Source organism: Ascaphus truei, chromosome 6 (assembly GCF_040206685.1).
Source record: "Ascaphus truei isolate aAscTru1 chromosome 6, aAscTru1.hap1, whole genome shotgun sequence".
NCBI lineage: Eukaryota > Metazoa > Chordata > Amphibia > Anura > Ascaphidae > Ascaphus > Ascaphus truei.
The window spans coordinates 36,756,472-36,779,463 of record NC_134488.1 but is presented as its reverse complement, the minus strand read 5'-3'; the positions used below and the strand labels follow the sequence as shown (position 1 = coordinate 36,779,463).

At 43.2% G+C, this 22,992-nt stretch overlaps 1 protein-coding gene across 1 annotated transcript; it reads left to right on the top strand.

Annotated features, from left to right (window-relative positions):
• The first annotated feature begins 237 nt into the window (after positions 1-237).
• On the top strand, positions 238-21,647 carry LOC142498038 (nicotinamide N-methyltransferase-like). Its single transcript, XM_075606546.1, has 4 exons — positions 238-652; positions 4,299-4,556; positions 18,887-19,094; positions 20,398-21,647. Exons 1-4 carry the CDS (start codon positions 238-240, stop codon positions 20,825-20,827), a joined length of 1,311 nt encoding a protein of 436 aa, XP_075462661.1. The 3' UTR covers positions 20,828-21,647.
• The last annotated feature ends 1,345 nt before the right edge of the window (positions 21,648-22,992 follow it).

The following is a 22,992-nucleotide window of genomic DNA, read 5'->3' as shown; positions in this document are numbered from 1 at the left end:
TACCGTTCCCCAGGCTCAGGATGTGCCTCCTCCTATGTAGCAGTCTCGGGTCCCATCTCCGTCACCCTGGGTATCGCCACGGCCGTGGGACTTTTGCGCGGTTCAGGCCGTACCAGCGCCTACTGTTTGGGGATCACCAGACAGCTGCTCAACATCACAGGTAAGTGGTTCACACAGGTCGGCACATAGTTGTCTGCCGGTAGGCGCATCACCACCGATGACACATTGACACTCTCGATGTCCGACGAGGCAGGCAGGGACATCTCCACAGGGGAGCGACAGCGTGGTCCCTCACTTTTGATGGAGACGTTGGGCACGTTCTGCCACCACCATCAGCAGCGATTCCCCTCTCTCTTGGGTAGTCACCTTCTCTTCTTCGAATTCAGGCAGCACATTCTCCGCTGCGGAACTCAGCTCTGGGACACCGGGCCCAGGCTGACATCCACCTCCAAATTCTACGCCTCCGTCAAGGTTGCTTGCGGGAAATCCGTAGGAGCCACGACGGTTGGAAAGGGCTCTACTGGCCATAAGTATAAGATCCCGCACTGCGGACACCGTGCTGTTGTGCTTGGCTCATGTCCATTGCAGACACAGACACCTGAGATATTCTCGGCCTTCCAACCCCCACCACCAGGGAGCCTCCTGGGAGTTGGTAAGTGTTGACATGGCACGTTGCCATACTGCTAGCTGTAGGTATCGTGGATAACATTGGAGCTCAACAATGTGCCCTGTATTGATCACCAGTTCTACTTGACTGAAGGTGTGGAAGCTCATATCTGGCTCCTACTTTTGCTCATGTAGTACCTCGTAATAGGCTCTCATCATGCTCCCACCCTCTGGTAGAGCTTAGAGGAGGGGTACTCGGCATCTCTGCCCAAGCAGCACTAGCACGCTGCCTAGGGGTCACACTCGACTCCTCTCTCACATTCGCCTCTCACCTTCATAACATTTCTTAAACATGTCGCTTTTTCCTCCGCAATATAACTAAGATACGCCCTTTCCTCTGTTGCTCAACTGCTAAAACTCTTACTCAGGCCCTCATTCTCTCCCGTCTTGATTACTGTAACCTCCTGCTGTCCGGCCTTCCTGCCTCTCACCTATCTCCCCTACAATTTATCCTAAACGCTGCTGCCAGAGTCACTCTACTCTTTCCTAGATCTGTCTCAGCATTTCCCCTCATGAAATCCCTCTCCTGGCTTCCGATCAAATCCCGCATCTCACACTCCATTCTTCACCTCACTTTTAAAGCTTTACACTCTTCTGCCCCTCCTTACATCTCTGCCCTAATTTCTCGTTGTGCACCATCCAGACTCTTGTGTTCTTCTCAAGGATGTCTTCTTTTTACCCCCTTTGTATCTAAAGCCCTCTCCCGCCTTAAACCTTTTTCACTGACTGCCCCACACCTCTGGAATGCCCTTCCCCTAAGTACCCAACTTGTACCCTCTCTATCCACCATTAAGAACCACCTTAAGACACACTTGCTTAAAGAAGCATATGAATAGCACTGTGGATATTCTGAACACATGATACATAAGCTTGGCCCCCTGCAGACGCACTTACCAGAACTTCCTCCTACTGTCTTTGTACGATCTCCCTACCTACCAACTAGACTGTAAGCTCCTCGGGGCATGGATTCCTCTTCCTTAATGTTACTTTTATGTCTAAAGCACTTATTCCCATGATCTGTTATTTATATTATCTGTTATTTATTTAATTACCCCATGTATTACTACTGTGAAGCGCTATGTACATTAATGGCGCTATATAAATAAAGACATACACTACAATACAATCTCTGCATGACGTGGACTCTTCTTGGGGCCAGTCACACTACAGGGGGGCGCGGCTCCTGCTTTCGCGCCACTTCCTTCCTTCAGGCAGGGTGTTGGCTTTCGCGCCAAACCCGGCCAAATCTTTGCACACAGCTTTCTTGCAGCCTGAATGCACGCAGCATGCGCGCCATTAAAACCCGGCGGGAACCACCATCTTAGCTTCTTAGTGCCCCGCGGGGCACTATCACATAAAGTAGCCGCCATCTTTGTTGAACCCACGTTTTTTACAATAGCACGACCCTCACTGTTTGGAAGGGATGTCCCTCTTCTGTAAACCCTACATTCCATTTCAGCCTCTAACCAGTGATAATTCAGCATACCCCAGGCTAGGCAAAACTCTTTTTCTGTACACTGTACACGATGACAGTCCATGCAAGTGTTCTGTGGTGATAGACTGGCTACCGGCTAGAAGTGCTTTTGGGAGTCTTCTCCCCCGCAACTCTGGGGCATCACCTACTTTTGGCTGCTAGTACCGCAGACCCTCTCCAGAAGTTGCTGACCCACGTTACCCAGTATACTTCCTTCAGGCATCCTTCGATCACTCGCCTCAAGGGACTACAGTTTCGCCCGTCTTAAAACTAATACGGCTGCCGCCGCAGTTTAAAAAAAAATGGGGGCGGCGCGCGGCTATCTTCGGCGTTTTCGGATGATTTTCCCGCGCCTCGGGCGCTTTCAATAGTAAGCTCCATTAGCGCTTATCTATTGAAGCGGACGCTGCGCGGGAAACTCCGTTTTATGCGGAGAAAAGCCCCGCTATCAGCCCGCGATACACCCGGCAAGCTTTAGAATAAAGCTGGCCGGGACAGTAGAACAGCTATAGCTCAGCTTCCAACTCTGTTCAACTCTTTAGGCAAGTCTTAGGTCATGCTGAGCGAGGTTCAGGGACACCCTGACTACACCTAGACTCCCTCTCTCTCCAACACTTGCTCTGGAAGTATATATTTTACTCTTCCAGTTTGGCTTTGCTGAAAGCCTGTCCTGATTACTCTTAGCAGCGCCTCCAAATGTAGCACACTTTCCCCCACCCCCTGGGAGATAAGGCGTCTACGGTGTGTGTGTGGTGCGTTACCTGTGGATCACAGGAGGCCTGAACCACTACCTCTGCCTGGGGTGTATCGGATTCGATAGGTGACAGTGCCTCCATCTGCACGGGATCCTAACTAGGTGGGATAACCTCATGCAGGAACAAATAATAATAACACACAGATTATAATGATAAACTTTACTATAAAACATAGATAAACAACAGATAATGAAAATAATAATGCTACTGGTTACAGCTAAACCTTCACCACGCAAGGCCTTATCCCACCACTGCGTACCCCACACCATGCCCACAGTACCTGATGGGGCCCTCGGGCACACAACCACCATTGGTGTCCACAGGTATGCAACTCCCACCCCTTATATGTGGTCAGCGCTGCCACTATGCTGTGTGTACTTGGTTGGTGCACTTTACAGATATAGGTACCTGCCCGGTGCTCCAGCACCTGGGTGCGCCGACTGGAGGAACGATAGGATCCGCCGATCCAGCGATGTCAGCCGTGATGAGTGATGGCAATACTGCCGACACAGGGGGGCTGCTCAAAATGTTTGTCCTGGGCCCCACGATTTCTGTTGGCGGCCCTGATGCCTTGAGAAGGGATCTGGTCTCAGACCACTATCTTCAGGGTTGCGCAGCTTAGTACTGTAACTGTGTCTATGAACTCACGCAGCAATGGGGCAGTGTCTCTACCTAAGGGGGCCTGTCCCTGTAGCAGCCACAAGCTTGTTATAGGAGTAGGGGTCTATCTGGGGCCTACGGGGCCTTTGGCTTAATGCGGGGGCCACAAACGCCCTGCACACACAACCTAACCTATCTGTGTCCAAGCTCCAACTGACTAGCGTGGGCTCAGTGCACGAAAATGTATCTATATCATTGCAGGTGTTTGCTGCAGCCCTATTGGCTACCCGGAGATAAAGGGTGGAAAATGTCAGACCTAGAGGGGACCTGGCTACATCGAAAACACTCCATATTGCAGACATGTTGCTTTTGGCTGGAAGCTAAAACCGAGAGATATAGACATTCCAGCTACTACTAAAATTAGGAGGTTGCCTATGATGAGCGAATACGGTTTGTGTAATGTATAATGTAAGACCTGAAACATTAATCAGATGGGTAAGAAATGCACAGAGGATGATGGTGGGATTGTGTAACTTGTGACAGGTATTTAATGAACTTCTGTGTGCTCCTGAAATTTACAGAGCTCAGAAGCTTCATCCCATGATGTAACATCTGCAAGATTTAATTATATCCCTGGGATTAATGTGAAATGTATTAAACACACTGCAGCTCATCAAGGTCTTAATTAATATTTGCAGTACTGACAATGAGAAATGCATTTGAGTATATTGTAAAATCTTATAAGACCGCCCTGGAAGTGTTAATATGTGACATACTGTAAGAATCATTGTGTTCAAATAAAGTTCTGTATGTTAATATCAGTTTTCATGACCCGTGTGATGGACATAAAAGTACATTCAAGAGATCCAACATCACATCAGAGGCAGCAGAAAGATTGCACCAAAGACTTGCAATGGATTCCAGTCTCCTCAAACATTATCATCACAAAGAATTTAATCCAAAAGCATTTGCAGAGACATACTTCTGTGATGAAAACTTTCCCTTGATAGATGAATGCATGGGATTCCCTTTGAAAAAATTGCATGACACGTTCTCTTCAGGTTTGTATATTTATTGTTATAATAGAATACATTTGTGGAGACAGATTGATATTTTTATATAAAGGAAATGATTGCATATTTATTACACTAATATAAAAATGTATTTACTAATCATTTTATCTAACTAATAATTAAAATTCAAGTCAATACACACACACAAGTCAATAATCAAAAGGATTATTTAATCTCAATAAATCATCAGGCAATCACCAAAACTCCAGAGCGACGTACTTTTCAGACCAGAAGGTCTTTGAGAAAAGACCTTGTGGTCTGAAACATACGTGTCGCTCTGGAGTTTTTATGATTGCCTGATGATTTATTGAGATTAAATAATCCTTTTTCTATTGAGTGTGCTGCAGACTGTGTCCATCTCAGGCTCTAACTCCAACCCCCTGGATATCACCTGTGGCATCCCGCAAGGCTCTGTCCTGGGGCCCCTACTCTTCTCAGTGTTCATTAATGATATTCTCACAGCTTGTAAGGAAGCTTCAATACACATGTATGCAGATGACACAATCTTATATGCACACAACCATAGCCTCTCCTACCTTGAACACGTACTTCAGTCTGACTTTTTGAGACTCGAAAACTGGATTTCCCAAAACAAATTTTATTTATATATATATATAACATCACGTTTTAAGTTATGGTGGGTAAAAAAGGCATGAGATAGAAAGGTACCCTATTTGATGCACACTGCTCTAATGAATAAAAATAAATAACTTTTATTAGAATTAACGTGAAATGACAAAGAAATCTCATTTAAAACCTAACATGAGCGCTCTTGGTAACGTTACTCCTAGACATATCCTCTAAACCAAATGTAGTTTGGAATAATCACCAGACAGAACCTACAAAGAAAATAAGTTTCTTGACTAATGAACTGTAGGTGTTGGTATGTATACTTCTATCTAGAAGTCAGACTTCAGGTGTGTACACCAATGCTACAGTGATTAAACATATGTAATGGCATTATAGAACCATATGAGCCTGTGTCTGTGGCTAGGGGCTAACAGGTAAATGGAAGGTGCATGCATGTAATGGATGGTACCATATATTATGCCATATGACCAGTGGCTGGTAATGAGCAATCACCGTAAATACATATGATGCTCCCGCTGTCTATAATTTTAGAAACTTTTATTAGGATTTATAAACCTACAGGCTTTGAAGGCACCACATTGAAAGGTGCCTTCTGTACTATTAGTCAGCTACGTTGCTGTTGTTGGTGTCTTACAGTGTCTGTGAACCAGTGCATCTGACAGATTTCTCGGTCGTCTATAAGTGATTGAGGGAGTTTTTTTAAGCACTTTTTTATATATCTCATCCTCCAAGAGAATATGCCAGTGCTTGTTGATCACTTGCTTAACTTATCTCTATTGTTTACTGTATGTGCCAATGATTCTAATTGAACTGGGCTTACTCTGTTCGATTTTCTTTTTACCATACAGTAAAGCATTCCTGTCAGATTTTTTTGCACGTTTGTAAGCCTATTGACACAGGTTTTGCTGTAACCCCGGCTTAGGAATCTCTTGCTCATTACATTTGACGTTTTTTCAAAGTCTTCTGTTGTTGAGCAGTTCTTTTTGACCTTTAGAAACTGGCCATCGGGAATTCCCTCTATCTGTGGTTTTGGGTGATGGCTTGAGAATAACAGTAGGTTGTTGGTAGCCGTGGCCTTTGTATGAACCGTAGATTGCAGGCTACCTTGATCATCTTTGAAAATATCCAAGTCCAGGAAAGATACTGTATCCTGTCTTGGTTAATTTCACTGGTTAGTCATAGATTATGATTGTTTCAGTTCATAGTCTCTACTTAGTAATTGAACTCCTCTAATGTCCCACTCCACAGACACAGCATGTCGTCAATGTAGAGCGACCACAGTTCGACGTGCTGTTTGTTTGTATACATTTCTGGGGTGAAAACTTTAGTCTCCTCCCACCACCCCAGATAGATATTGGCGTATGTGGGCGCGCAGGTCGTGCCCATGGCCGTTCCTTGTAGCTGGTGGTAAAATGTACCTTTAAACAGAAAATAATTGTGTTTTAACACAAAATCTAAGTGTTCTAGTATAAATTTACTATGCTCTTGATGTTCCAAACTACTAGCCCTTAAAAAATGTGACACTGCTGCCAGCCCCACAGGATGCAGTATGCTAGTATACAGTGATTCTACATCTAATGATGCCAAGAATGTGCTCTTAGTGATCTGTATACCGTCAATTTTTCTCAAGATATCCGTAGTATCTTCCGTGTGGGATGGGAGGCTTGTCACATAAGGCCGGAGAATTTTGTCTAGATAAGTGCTAGCATGTTCATTCAGGGTATCAATGCCTGCAAATTTGCCTTTCCCCATTATAACCCAGCATACAGCGCTTCCACTGCAGCAAGGGATTCGGGGGAAATGACATGCAAATGAGCACAAAATGTGTCACCTTTTATTTCACCTTTTACTATCACTTAAAATGTGATGGTAAACCCTACAGTCTTGAAAATGCAAAGCCAGAAGAACAACCAATGATGATATCCATTAAGGTTGAAACATGTCTGTGAATGGTTTAATCTAGCAGTGTGGTGGTTAACTGCTGGTAGTCAATTAATAAACACCACCTGCCTGATATAGATTGCTTACAAAAAGCCTGTCTGTTGAGACAGGAAGGGAGTCTCCTTAGCTCATACCTGAGCTGAACATGGGAGAGAGAGCAAAGATTGTCTTTACTCTCACAACCTGTCTTGAGCTCTGCCAGTAGACACAGCATAGCTGCTTTCAAGACACATGGAAAACTTCTAAACCTGAATGCTGACACACCCTGAGGGAAGGGAGCTGAACCAGGAACAGAGAAGATTTCCCCTCCAAACCACAAGGAACAGATAAGACTTTTATTACAAGACTTTTTATATCTGTTCATTTCATGCTATGTGTTTGGGGCTGGGAGACATGCTTAACTAAGGGAGTTGTGAAATTGCATAGTATTTCACTAGAAGTACTCCCAAGTGAATAGAAGCTTTGTTTCCCCCTTGTTTGGATGGTTTCCTAATGTTAAGGAAAAGGCACAATAAAGCCTCGATATAATTTCACCTTATAAAGTCTCCAATTGTCTACCTCTGTGAACGTCCGTCTACAAGCACCAAAACTTATTTACTTGCAAATGGTATATATATATATATATATATATATATATATATATATATATATATATATATATATATATATATATATATATACATTGTTCGACAAACCTATACATTTGCTCGCCCCGGGCGAGTGGATTTAACCCCCGGGCGAGTAAATATTGGCCCAAGCAGCACACGTTTGGTACTAGGTGGCGAGTAGATTTTTTTTGTGTGGCGAGTAGATTTTTTGGTGATTTGTCAACCACTGTATAATATATATATATATATATATATATATATATATATATATATATATATATATATATATATATTGTGGTGCCATCGCTATCCTCTAGGGGCTGAATAGTGCAGTTATAGGATTTTGCAGCTCTCATAGAGTTAATCCTCTCTGGTTTGGCTGGTCACCTGCTGGCTAATTAATCAAGAAGTGCCTTAAAATCATGGAAGCAGCAAGGCACTGTGAGACAGTTTTTCCCAGAGAAGGGATGAGACAGAGGAACTCCCCAGCTAATGGAGGCTGGTAAAAGAAGTCTGAGAGACACTGCTGAGAGAGCTGTGCTGAAGCAGTGACATCGCCGGTTGGACTTACAGATAAGCTAAACCCTTATTTTTGGTATTCAGAGACTTTATGTGCTGGGCAATAATATCTGTTTGGGGGTGGAATGAGCTTAGCTATCCACCCGGGTTAGTAAGGGTTGCTGCTGAAATGTGTAGTTAGCTTTCCTAATGGAAATAGGATTTGATTTTATTATTTGGTTTTTCTCAAAAGGACGGTGGGCCTATTCATATGATTTATCCCTGTAAATAAACCCCTGCTTAGAAAGTACAGTGTTTCCTGCCTCATTTGGGATAAAAGAGTCTGCAATGTGGTGTCGGCATCACAATTGGTGGAGAATGCGGGCAGTCCCTAAGACAGAAGCAGTGGAAACTGTGGGTTTGAAGATTAATGCGGGGATTTAAAATGGCTGCCCAACTGAAGTGGAAAGCAAGCAAAGTTTGTCCCAATGTGTAGGACCAGTTGTTCTTACAGCATGCACAGAGAATGTGTGAAGTGTGGATGCAATAGCACCCAGGGGTCAGAAGATTTAAAGGTACTGAACTCAAGCAGAAAACCAATTTTTTTCTGAAGCGAGTAAATTTGCAGCTAGCAAGTGCTGTGTGTAAATGAAATAGCTCCTCCAGTAGTTCAAGGTGAAGAATACACCTGAAGGTAGAAAATGGAGGATACAATATGTTTTATGTGTAATATGCCTGGCCACACAAAACAATGTCCTTTCAGGAATGAGTATCCTGGCGTGGTCCCAAAAAAGGAACTGCACCCGGGATGTTTTTGGTGTGAAAAGCGGAAACACACCAAAGACTGTCCCTTCAGGCAGCTTGATAACGGTGATGATGAGAGAGAATGTGTGCCCAGTATTGCTACTTTAAAGCCGAAGTTACAGCGGAGCCATGATGAGAATGTTGCTATGTTAAAGCAGAGTTTGCAACAGATGACGATGTCCCTACACAAGACCCGAGATGAGCTACAGCCCAGAGCGTTTGTCGCAAAAGTCGCGGGAACGACGACACGCCTAGAGATGACAGAGGCTGCCACTACCACCGTGTGCAGAGAGCTGAGCGAACCAGAGAGGGTGCAATGTGTCTCTCTGGAGCAGCACACACAAGCAGTGGACCCATGGCAGAGCCAGCTGCAAGGGCTACGTACACGTCTGCAAGCAACCAAGGAGAAGCAGCGAGTGCTACGCGAAAGGCTGAGTACCCAGTATGTCCCCACAAAACAGCATGAGAAGCTGAGGGCCACGCTGTGCGCCACAAGAGCATCGCTGGGAGCGGAGCTTAGATGCCAGGTGACTCTATATGAGAGGGAGCGCGAGAAGGTCCAGAGACTGGAGCAGGAGCTGGAGAAACAGAGAGGCAACTCCATCTCCATGAGTCAGTACGCCAAGGAGAAAGAGGCCTGGAAAACAGAAGCAGCGGCGATACTGGCGACAAAAACTGCAGAGCTCCAAAAGATGAAGGAGACGCTGACGCAAGCCCAGAGCAAGCACCGTGAAGAGGTGATGGCCCTGAGAGGGGACTTGCAGGACCAAATTGAAGAGCTGCAGACGCAGATTGCTGAGCGACAAATACAGCTCGCCAAGAGGGCAGTGGTGACCGCCCGTCAGGTGGCTTGCCTGACATTGCGCTATGAAACCAAGATGACTGATACCCGCAAGTTGCTGGACCACACGGCCAATGAGAAGGCCCGACTGCAGCTGGAGCTGGACAAGGTCTGGGAGGAGCACCGACAGTTGCAGGTCAGAAATAGAGGAAAAGAAACAGATTTAAACCTTGCGCTGAACCAGCTGGCAGATGTGGAGTCGCGACTCAACGCCAAAGAAGATGAACTGGCAGCTGCACATAGTGAAAAAAGAAATGCAGAAGGACAGCTTTAAGACCTGAGGAAGGACCTGGAGTCTGAGCGTGCTGACCGCCAGGTGGCAGAGAAACAAAAGCGAGACCTGGACAAGATACTCGAGGCCCTAAAGACTGAGCATGAGGCTATGTTGGACTCTACTGCTGCCCAACAGGTGGTTTCTCAGCTGAAGTTGAAGAATAAGGTATTGGCCCAGCCCAAGTGTCTGTATCCCACAGGAACGAAAGCCTGTGAAGACAACGGTACCGTGAGAACTGGGGACACCGCTCAGTTGGAAAATAAGATGACAAAGCTTGAACTGCCTAGGCAAGTGAGGCGCTCAAGGAAGAATGACTACAATACCGTTGCAGTACTACAGTCTACTTTCCACAAGGCACAGAATGGGAAGACCAAGGTGCTGTGAAGAAGCACAGTGGGAATCCAGTCATACTGCAGTGCCCAGGGGACCCAAAGTGGATTCCTTGCCATGAGGACAGTCACTGTGAAGAGACAGCCACGAATGAGACGGAAGTGTGCCCGTGATCGTAAGAGGAGAAAGACCGCACAGATGGCACAAGACAAGGAGATAGTGAGGTACCAGTCTTCAGGCCCAGATGGCCTGGTAATTACCCCAAAAAGGAAATGCCTAAATTGGAAGGCAAGAAAAAAAAAGGGGGGAGGGAAGGGCCGATGTCGGACAGAGAAATGGGTGCACAGTAATAGTGCACAGGCCGCTCACAGGATAATGTTTCGCTGGGGGGAGGGATATGTGGTGCCATCGCTATCCTCTAGGGGCTGAATAGTGCAGTTATAGGATTTTGCAGCTCTCATAGAGTTAATCATCTCTGGCTTGGCTGGTCACCTGCTGGCTAATTAATCAGGAAGTGCCTTAAAATCATGGAAGCAGCAAGGCACTGTGATACAGTTTTTCCCAGAGAAGGGATGAGACAGAGGAACTCCCCAGCTAATGGAGGCTGGTAAAAGAAGTCTGAGAGACACTGCTGAGAGAGCTGTGCTGAAGCAGTGACATCGCCGGTTGGACTTACAGATAAGCTAAACCCTTATTTTTGGTATTCAGAGACTTTATGTGCTGGGCAATAATATCTGTTTGGGGGTGGAATGAGCTTAGCTATCCACCCGGGTTAGTAAGGGTTGCTGCTGAAATGTGTAGTTAGCTTTCCTAATGGAAATAGGATTTGATTTTATTATTTGGTTTTTCTCAAAAGGACGGTGGGCCTATTCATATGAATTATCCCTGTAAATAAACCCCTGCTTAGAAAGTACAGTGTTTCCTGCCTCATTTGGGATAAAAGAGTCTGCAATGTGGTGTCGGCATCACAATATATATATATATATATATAACAGTGTTCGACAAACCTATACATTTGCTCACCCCGGGCGAGTGGATTTAACCCCCTTGCGAGTAAATATTGGCCCAAGCAGCACACGTTTGGTACTAGGTGGCGAGTAGATTTTTTTGTATGGCGAGTAGATTTTTTGGTGATTTGTCAACCACTGTGTATATATATATATACACTGTCATGTGTAAAAGAAAGTACACCCTCTTTGAATTCCATGGTTTTACATATCAAGAAATAATAACAATCATCTGTTCCTTAGCAGATCTAAAAAAAATAGGTAAATACAACCTCAGATGAACTTAACACATAACATATTACACCATGTCATGATTTATTTAACAGAAATAAAGCCAAAATAAAGAAGCTATGTGTGAAAAACTTACTGCTTCCATAGGAATTAAGATGCTAAGTAGCAGACAGGTGCGGCTAATCAAATGCCCTTGATTAATTGATCATCAGCAAGTGTGACCACCTCTATAAAAGCCGAAGTTTTAGCAGTTTGCTGGTCTGGAGCATTCATGTGTGTGTTAACACAATGCCAAGGAGGAAAGACATCAGCAATGATCTTAGAGAAGCAATTGTTGCTGCCCATCAATCTGGGAAGGGTTATAAGGCCATTTCCAAAAATTTTAAGTCCGTCATTTTACAGTGAGAAAGATTATTCAAAAGTGGAAAACATTCAAGACAGTTGCCAATCTTTCCAGGAGTGGACATCCCAGCAAATTCACCCCAAGGTCAGACCGTGCAAGCTTGAGAGAAATTGCAAAATACCCAAGAGTTACATCTCAGAATCTAGAGGCCTCAGTTAGCATGTTAAATGTTACAGTTCATGACAGTACAATTAGAAAACGACTGAACAAGAATGGTTTGTTTGGAAGGGTTGCAAGTAGAAAGCCTCTTCTCTTTATCAAGAACATGGCAATACAACTTAGGTTTGCAGAGTTGCATCTGAACAAACCACAAGACTTCTGGAACAATGTCCTTTGGACAGACAAGACCAAAGTGGAGATGTTTGGCCATAATGCACAGCGCCACATTTGACGAAAATCAAGCACAGTGGTGGAGGGGTGATGATTTCGGCTTGATTTTGCAGCCACAGGACCTGGGAACCTTGCAGTCATTAAGTCGACCATGAACTCCTCTGTATACCAAAGTATTCTAGAGTCAAATGTAAGGCCATCTATACGACAGCTAAAGCTTAGCCGAAATTGGGTCATGCAACAGGACAATGATCCAAGCACATCAGCAAATCTACAACAGAATGGCTGAAAAAGCAAAGAATCAAGGTGTTGCAATGACCCAATCAAAGTTCTGACCTCAACCCGATTGAAATGCTGTGGCTGGAACTTAAGGGAGCTGTGCATAAACAAATGCCCACAAACCTCAATGAACTGAAGCAACGTTGTAAAGAAGAGTGGGCCAAAATTCCTCCACAACAATGTGAGAGACTGATAAAGTCATACAGAAAATGATTACTTCAAGTTATTGCTGATAAAGGTGGTTCTACAAGCTACTGTATTGAATCACAAGGTGTACTTAGTTTTTTACACATGACTTCTCCATTTTGGCTTTATTTTTGTTAAATAAATCATGACATGGTGTTATATGTCATGTGTTGTTGTTCAACTGAGGTTGTATTTACCTAATTTTAAGACCTGCTAAGGAACAGATGATTATAATCATGCCCTGATATGTAAAACCATGGAATTCAAAGAGGGTGTACTTTCTTTTTCACATGACTGTATGTATATATATATATATATATATATATATATATATATATATATATATATATACATACACCCACACACACACACACACACACTGTATATATATATTGTGGTGCCATCGCTATCCTCTAGGGGCTGAATAGTGCAGTTATAGGATTTTGCAGCTCTCATAGAGTTAATCCTCTCTGGTTTAGCTGGTCACCTGCTGGCTAATTAATCAAGAAGTGCCTTAAAATCATGGAAGCAGCAAGGCACTGTGAGACAGTTTTTCCCAGAGAAGGGATGAGACAGAGGAACTCCCCAGCTAATGGAGGCTGGTAAAAGAAGTCTGAGAGACACTGCTGAGAGAGCTGTGCTGAAGCAGTGACATCGCCGGTTGGACTTACAGATAAGCTAAACCCTTATTTTTGGTATTCAGAGACTTTATGTGCTGGGCAATAATATCTGTTTGGGGGTGGAATGTGCTTAGCTATCCACCCGGGTTAGTAAGGGTTGCTGCTGAAATGTGTAGTTAGCTTTCCTAATGGAAATAGGATTTGATTTTATTATTTGGTTTTTCTCAAAAGGACGGTGGGCCTATTCATATGATTTATCCCTGTAAATAAACCCCTGCTTAGAAAGTACAGTGTTTCCTGCCTCATTTGGGATAAAAGAGTCTGCAATGTGGTGTCGGCATCACAATTGGTGGAGAATGCGGGCAGTCCCTAAGACAGAAGCAGTGGAAACTGTGGGTTTGAAGATTAATGCGGGGATTTAAAATGGCTGCCCAACTGAAGTGGAAAGCAAGCAAAGTTTGTCCCAATGTGTAGGACCAGTTGTTCTTACAGCATGCACAGAGAATGTGTGAAGTGTGGATGCAATAGCACCCAGGGGTCAGAAGATTTAAAGGTACTGAACTCAAGCAGAAAACCAATTTTTTTCTGAAGCGAGTAAATTTGCAGCTAGCAAGTGCTGTGTGTAAATGAAATAGCTCCTCCAGTAGTTCAAGGTGAAGAATACACCTGAAGGTAGAAAATGGAGGATACAATATGTTTTATGTGTAATATGCCTGGCCACACAAAACAATGTCCTTTCAGGAATGAGTATCCTGGCGTGGTCCCAAAAAAGGAACTGCACCCGGGATGTTTTTGGTGTGAAAAGCGGAAACACACCAAAGACTGTCCCTTCAGGCAGCTTGATAACGGTGATGATGAGAGAGAATGTGTGCCCAGTATTGCTACTTTAAAGCCGAAGTTACAGCGGAGCCATGATGAGAATGTTGCTATGTTAAAGCAGAGTTTGCAACAGATGACGATGTCCCTACACAAGACCCGAGATGAGCTACAGCCCAGAGCGTTTGGCGCAATAGTCGCGGGAACGACGACACGCCTAGAGATGACAGAGGCTGCCGCTACAACCGTGTGCAGAGAGCTGAGCGAACCAGAGAGGGTGCAATGTGTCTCTCTGGAGCAGCACACACAAGCAGCGGACCCATGGCAGAGCCAGCTGCAAGGGCTACGTACACGTCTGCAAGCAACCAAGGAGAAGCAGCGAGTGCTACGCGAAAGGCTGAGTACCCAGTATGTCCCCACAAAACAGCATGAGAAGCTGAGGGCCACGCTGTGCGCCACAAGAGCATCGCTGGGAGCGGAGCTTAGATGCCAGGTGACTCTATATGAGAGGGAGCGCGAGAAGGTCCAGAGACTGGAGCAGGAGCTGGAGAAACAGAGAGGCAACTCCATCTCCATGAGTCAGTACGCCAAGGAGAAAGAGGCCTGGAAAACAGAAGCAGCGGCGATACTGGCGACAAAAACTGCAGAGCTCCAAAAGATGAAGGAGACGCTGACGCAAGCCCAGAGCAAGCACCGTGAAGAGGTGAGGGCCCTGAGAGGGGACTTGCAGGACCAAATTGAAGAGCTGCAGACGCAGATTGCTGAGCGACAAATACAGCTCGCCAAGAGGGCAGTGGTGAACGCCCGTCAGGTGGCTTGCCTGACATTGCGCTATGAAACCAAGATGACCGATACCCGCAAGTTGCTGGACCACACGGCCAATGAGAAGGCCCGACTGCAGCTGGAGCTGGACAAGGTCTGGGAGGAGCACCGACAGTTGCAGGTCAGAAATAGAGGAAAAGAAACAGATTTAAACCTTGCGCTGAACCAGCTGGCAGATGTGGAGTCGCGACTCAACGCCAAAGAAGATGAACTGGCAGCTGCACATAGTGAAAAAAGAAATGCAGAAGGACAGCTTCAAGACCTGAGGAAGGACCTGGAGTCTGAGCGTGCTGACCGCCAGGTGGCAGAGAAACAAAAGCGTGACCTGGACAAGATACTCGAGGCCCTAAAGACTGAGCATGAGGCTATGTTGGACTCTACTGCTGCCCAACAGGTGGTTTCTCAGCTGAAGTTGAAGAATAAGGTATTGGCCCAGCCCAAGTGTCTGTATCCCACAGGAACGAAAGCCTGTGAAGACAACGGTACCGTGAGAACTGGGGACACCGCTCAGTTGGAAAATAAGATGACAAAGCTTGAACTGCCTAGGCAAGTGAGGCGCTCAAGGAAGAATGACTACAATACCGTTGCAGTACTACAGTCTACTTTCCACAAGGCACAGAATGGGAAGACCAAGGTGCTGTGAAGAAGCACAGTGGGAATCCAGTCATACTGCAGTGCCCAGGGGACCCAAAATGGATTCCTTGCCATGAGGACAGTCACTGTGAAGAGACAGCCACGAATGAGACGGAAGTGTGCCCGTGATCGTAAGAGGAGAAAGACCGCAAAGATGGCACAAGACAAGGAGATAGTGAGGTACCAGTCTTCAGGCCCAGATGGCCTGGTAATTACCCAAAAAAGGAAATGCCTAAATTGGAAGGCAAGAAAAAAAAGGGGGGAGGGAAGGGCCGATGTCGGACAGAGAAATGGGTGCACAGTAATAGTGCACAGGCCGCTCACAGGATAATGTTTCGCTGGGGGGAGGGATATGTGGTGCCATCGCTATCCTCTAGGGGCTGAATAGTGCAGTTATAGGATTTTGCAGCTCTCATAGAGTTAATCATCTCTGGCTTGGCTGGTCACCTGCTGGCTAATTAATCAGGAAGTGCCTTAAAATCATGGAAGCAGCAAGGCACTGTGAGACAGTTTTTCCCAGAGAAGGGATGAGACAGAGGAACTCCCCAGCTAATGGAGGCTGGTAAAAGAAGTCTGAGAGACACTGCTGAGAGAGCTGTGCTGAAGCAGTGACATCGCCGGTTGGACTTACAGATAAGCTAAACCCTTATTTTTGGTATTCAGAGACTTTATGTGCTGGGCAATAATATCTGTTTGGGGGTGGAATGAGCTTAGCTATCCACCCGGGTTAGTAAGGGTTGCTGCTGAAATGTGTAGTTAGCTTTCCTAATGGAAATAGGATTTGATTTTATTATTTGGTTTTTCTCAAAAGGACGGTGGGCCTATTCATATGATTTATCCCTGTAAATAAACCCCTGCTTAGAAAGTACAGTGTTTCCTGCCTCATTTGGGATAAAAGAGTCTGCAATGTGGTGTCGGCATCACAATATATATATATATATATATATAACAGTGTTCGACAAACCTATACATTTGCTCACCCCGGGCGAGTGGATTTAACCCCCTTGCGAGTAAATATTGGCCCAAGCAGCACACGTTTGGTACTAGGTGGCGAGTAGATTTTTTTGTATGGCGAGTAGATTTTTTGGTGATTTGTCAACCACTGTGTATATATATATATACACTGTCATGTGTAAAAGAAAGTACACCCTCTTTGAATTCCATGGTTTTACATATCAAGAAATAATAACAATCATCTGTTCCTTAGCAGATCTAAAAAAAATAGGTAAATACAACCTCAGATGAACTTAACACATAACATATTACACCATGTCATGATTTATTTAACAGAAATAAAGCCAAAATAAAGAAGCTATGTGTGAAAAACTTACTGCTTCCATAGGAATTAAGATGCTAAGTAGCAGACAGGTGCGGCTAATCAAATGCCCTTGATTAATTGATCATCAGCAAGTGTGACCACCTCTATAAAAGCCGAAGTTTTAGCAGTTTGCTGGTCTGGAGCATTCATGTGTGTGTTAACACAATGCCAAGGAGGAAAGACATCAGCAATGATCTTAGAGAAGCAATTGTTGCTGCCCATCAATCTGGGAAGGGTTATAAGGCCATTTCCAAACAATTTTAAGTCCGTCATTTTACAGTGAGAAAGATTATTCAAAAGTGGAAAACATTCAAGACAGTTGCCAATCTTTCCAGGAGTGGACATCCCAGCAAATTCACCCCAAGGTCAGACCGTGCAAGCTTGAGAGAAATTGCAAAATACCCAAGAGTTACATCTCAGAATCTAGAGGCCTCAGTTAGCATGTTAAATGTTACAGTTCATGACAGTACAATTAGAAAACGACTGAACAAGAATGGTTTGTTTGGAAGGGTTGCAAGTAGAAAGCCTCTTCTCTTTATCAAGAACATGGCAGTACAACTTAGGTTTGCAGAGTTGCATCTGAACAAACCACAAGACTTCTGGAACAATGTCCTTTGGACAGACAAGACCAAAGTGGAGATGTTTGGCCATAATGCACAGCGCCACATTTGACGAAAATCAAGCACAGTGGTGGAGGGGTGATGATTTCGGCTTGATTTTGCAGCCACAGGACCTGGGAACCTTGCAGTCATTAAGTCGACCATGAACTCCTCTGTATACCAAAGTATTCTAGAGTCAAATGTAAGGCCATCTATACGACAGCTAAAGCTTAGCCGAAATTGGGTCATGCAACAGGACAATGATCCAAGCACATCAGCAAATCTACAACAGAATGGCTGAAAAAGCAAAGAATCAAGGTGTTGCAATGACCCAATCAAAGTTCTGACCTCAACCCGATTGAAATGCTGTGGCTGGAACTTAAGGGAGCTGTGCATAAACAAATGCCCACAAACCTCAATGAACTGAAGCAACGTTGTAAAGAAGAGTGGGCCAAAATTCCTCCACAACAATGTGAGAGACTGATAAAGTCATACAGAAAATGATTACTTCAAGTTATTGCTGATAAAGGTGGTTCTACAAGCTACTGTATTGAATCACAAGGTGTACTTAGTTTTTTACACATGACTTCTCCATTTTGGCTTTATTTTTGTTAAATAAATCATGACATGGTGTTATATGTCATGTGTTGTTGTTCATCTGAGGTTGTATTTACCTAATTTTAAGACCTGCTAAGGAACAGATGATTATAATTATGCCCTGATATGTAAAACCATGGAATTCAAAGAGGGTGTACTTTCTTTTTCACATGACTGTATATATATATATATATATATATATATATATATATATATACACACACACACACACACACACACACACACACACACACACACACACACACACACACACACATTAAGTAATTAAATACCAATGGGGTTATATATAAAGACATCTTTTCTAAATAAAAGGAAAAAGTACATTATGTAAAAAAGACGTTGTCTTCCCTGAAATATTTATCAACATATGTAGTTTTCAGTGAGATAAAATATAACACAGATAATGTGTCATTTAGATATACATACTCATATTTTTATTACCTGCAGCATGAAATTTTTTTTTTTTTTTTTTTTACTGTATTGGGTAATAGAAAGTTTTTTTTTCAGTACCATAAATGCTTGTTCAATATAATAAAAGTGTATTTAATTCTTTCTAACTGTTGGTGCAGGGCGTGTGAGAGGAGACACAATGATTGATATCTCCGCTGGCCCAAATATTTACCAGCTCTTATCAGCCAGTGATATCTTCAAAGAGATTATTGTGCTAGAAACTACTGAGCCAAATATACAGGAATTTGAGAAATGGCTTAAAAAGGATCCAGGAGCTGCTGATTGGTCATATGCAGCAAAGGCTCTTTGTGAACTAGAAGGCAACAGGTAACATATTTCCAACTACATTATCACAAGACAAATAACACCTGTATGTGCCAGTGATCTTCTCTCCCCGTCTTCATGTCCCATCTTGTCAACAGCTCGTTTAGCAGCTCGGAAATGTTCTAACTGTCCTTTACATATAGAATAAGCTCCTTGCTCCTGGTCATTCCCCTTTAACCTAATTAAGTGTCATTATCTTGTAGTGTCCACTTGCTGTACATTATTTATTCTTCAGGTAGAGATTAGTCTCTCCCAGTGTTTCTATTTTATACCAAGTGCTTGTATCACACACACACTTTTAATTACACACAATTATAATTATGTATAGTCTAGTGTCTGTTTGCTCACTATGTAAAGCACTGAGCACATAACCAGTGATATTCAGCAGTTAGATTTATACAAACAGTATGTTTATAACACGCATTGTAAGTGACGATGGGACACCAATGTATTTACAGACGGCACAGAACTGTGCACAGGAAATTTGTTTTTATCTTCCTATAAATCCAGCCTATTATACTGTATGTCTCAGTCTTTACAGCATTAACCACGGAATTAAAGTCCAAAGCAAAAGGAAATCTCTGGGTTTCTCTGCGGTTTAGATTGATGTTTGTGGTTTTGCTGCTGAAAATATATTGAAAAACACAAAAGTAGAGTGAAAAAATTACATTATATTGTAATTTAGATAGTTCCCACTGTGGATAATGGTTTATAGTTGTTCATTGTTACTTGTGTGGGTATATTGTGGTAAGAAATCTAGCAACAGTGTCAAATAGGGTAATTTATCAAAGTCTCTAGGCTGTGAGAGGAGGACAAGAAACTGCATTATAGTTATCAATGGGATTTCTTCTATGATAAATCAGGTGTAGTATTTTCACTGGTTTTGTCCCTATCTTTCTGATCTTGGAATAGACCTTGTAATGCTAAACATGCTGCAAAACCAGCCGTCTGTGAGCGACTCCAATGATTTACATTTTCATTCTTGATCTAAAGTAACACAGGTTATTCCTACAGAAAGCTGCAATGTCCATGTCATGGGAATTATGGGAGTTAAGGTGATACATATAAAGGAATAATGGGGATATGTATTGTTGAGATCTGCTGATACAAATAGCACATGCTTCAGCTAGTAATGAGATAAAGGTCCACATTTCCTTAAATTGAATATTCTGCTATTGTGAAAGGGATTCCATGTGCATTGTATGACAATGTGCAACATACTTAATAGAGATTTGTTGTCAATCATTTGACTTTCACATATATATGTATTCAGACACCAATAATAGTATTTTATTTATAATTTCAGAGAGGATTGGCAGGTAAAGGAAGATAAAGTAAGAAGAGCCGTCAAACAGGTTGTAAAATGGGATGTTGCTAAAGACAATCCTCTAGACCCTGTCGTCTTGCCACAAGTGGACTGTGTGCTCAGCCTTTGGTGCCTAAACCATATTAGCAGAGACAAGGAAGCTTACCGGAGCAACCTAAGAAAAATAACATCACTACTGAAGATTGGGGGTCACCTGTTACTCTTTGGGGGGTTAAATATGACATATTATATGATTGGTGAGCACAGGTTCTTTATTCTGCCATATGATAAGAAGTTTTTAAGAGAGGCTCTCAGTGATGCAGGGTACGTCATTGAGAATATGGATGTGCTCCCCAGCAGAAAGGGCTGTGATTTAGTAGATTATGAACACCTTGGGTTTGTTATAGCGCGCAAGGAGAGGGAGGTTTAATGATCTAAATCTGGCAGATTAATATTTACATAGGAGAGTAACATAAAAATATATATTTATTATTAGGATTACTTCCTTTACAATGTCCAACAGGACCTTTCCAAAAAATGTATAATCAATGAATGCCTCTTTATTTTCTTTCTTCTGTCCATGCACAATGCCTATTGAATGACAAAATCATTAACTGTATGTGAGGACACTTATGTGCTTGCTTATAACATAAACAAAATTAAATATTCATTGGAGTAGCAAATGTTTGCAAAAGTGCATTCGGGGCTGGGGAATTGTTGAGGAATTTAATTTGATCCATCTCATGTTCTGTTGAGCGCTGAAATATTCCTATTAAGAATATAAAGTTTTACTTCCAAAAGCTTAGTATAAAAATAAATGATTTCCATATACAATATATAATGTCCATGCCTTTTCTCTTTCCTAAGGATCCAAATAGTTGCACAATAGTTTTGTTTGAAAAGACATACAGTACATCCTCAGAGTTCAACCTCAGCATTGTGTATATTTAGGATGAGGTCCGCAGTACATACTAAGCCCATACAGTACGTAGGCAGAATATACATGAAATGAAAGAAATGTCCATTCTAGGAACAAGTGTTTATTCTAATCAGACAGTATGGGGATTACACAGACCTCAGGCAACTGCTTAAACCACATGGCTACCTTACTACTGTCAGTTTCCACATGCATCCTTTTGTAAACGCTACATATACAGATGACCTGTGAGTGGATGGTACCATGACCCTCACCGGAGATACAGCATGTGACCAAGTCTCTGCCAGATATGTGCACAAAAACTGATGCTTTGTAATAGACAATAAATCACCATTGTTTTGAAGTTCACAAACTAGGTTGTATTTTAAATAAATATCATCATTCAACTACAGCATCGGTATTGCAATAAGTAAAAAACCATTACTAACACATCAAGTTTAAATGATGAAATAAGGATACCTGGCGCTTAGAAAACCACTGTGTCCATAAGAAACAAAACCAGTCTTTAGAGAATGTCCCAGAGTCCAAAACTTGAAGTGGATGGCTGTAGTTTTTCTTCACTGCTGCTACTTTCCAATTCACCTGGAAATGATAGAAGGGTACACCATTGCGCAGTACTACTGATTACTGATGTTAACCCCTTACATGTAACTTTCCCAGTGCAGACTGAGTCCACTTACAGGAGTGTCTCCTTCAGGGTACAGTGGAGACAATCTGTGCTTTATTCCTTTTAACGTCCGTATGTACCACGAATCCCCCGGGTACTTCCTTAATCCCTTGGAATTTCGTGATTCCCAGAATCACCCGAACTCCACGAGCCCCCAGAGAAGGAGAGTGAACAATTGCAAAAGGGAGTCACAAATTTATTAAAAACGGCTTCAACAAGCCTAACAGATCGGCTAAAACAAGCCTGCAACACATGAACAAGTTAAAATACTACTCACATGTACTCACATGAATACATGTGATTCAAAACGACACGAGGATGCCGTCCGCAGCTTGTGGAATAACTCCTGTGCCTGCTCCGGCTGAGATGTGCTCTCTCACTGCTTGTCTCATCCGGTTTGGTGTGTCTGAGTCTCTCCCCCCACTCGGCTACGTTCCGGTTTGTAACCGACAGGTCTGACAGACTCCTCACCACTGCAGTCACAGCAAGTTCACTGCTGACAGGAATCCTAGTTCCTCCCACCCTAACGCGTTTCGTGACGTACGAAATCCTGGTCTTCCAACTGGTTTGGTATACATATATCCTTTTTACCAGCAGGCGCCTATCAAAAACACATTCTTTTTTCTTTGTCATTGTTCTGACCAGGGGGTCAGTTGTTGTATTTTAGGCAGCCCCTTATGTGTAGTTAATATCCACACCCATGGTCTCTCATTGTGATTTTGTTTTATTTATCTAGTCAGCGCTACCTGTTCTGTTTTTTCCTGGTAATTAAAATGAGCAACACAAATGATGTGTCTTGCTTATGATTCAAGACTGGCTTCAATGTAGCTCAAAAGAACATTTAAAGGTTTAATAACCATAGGTTGGGACATCTAATTAAACAAATGACGTCTCTAGGCACCTTGACTAACCTGTTGTTGATTATACTCAAAAAACTGAATATCTAAAGTGCTAATTGTGTGATCAGTTTGGTGTATTCATGAACCCCTCT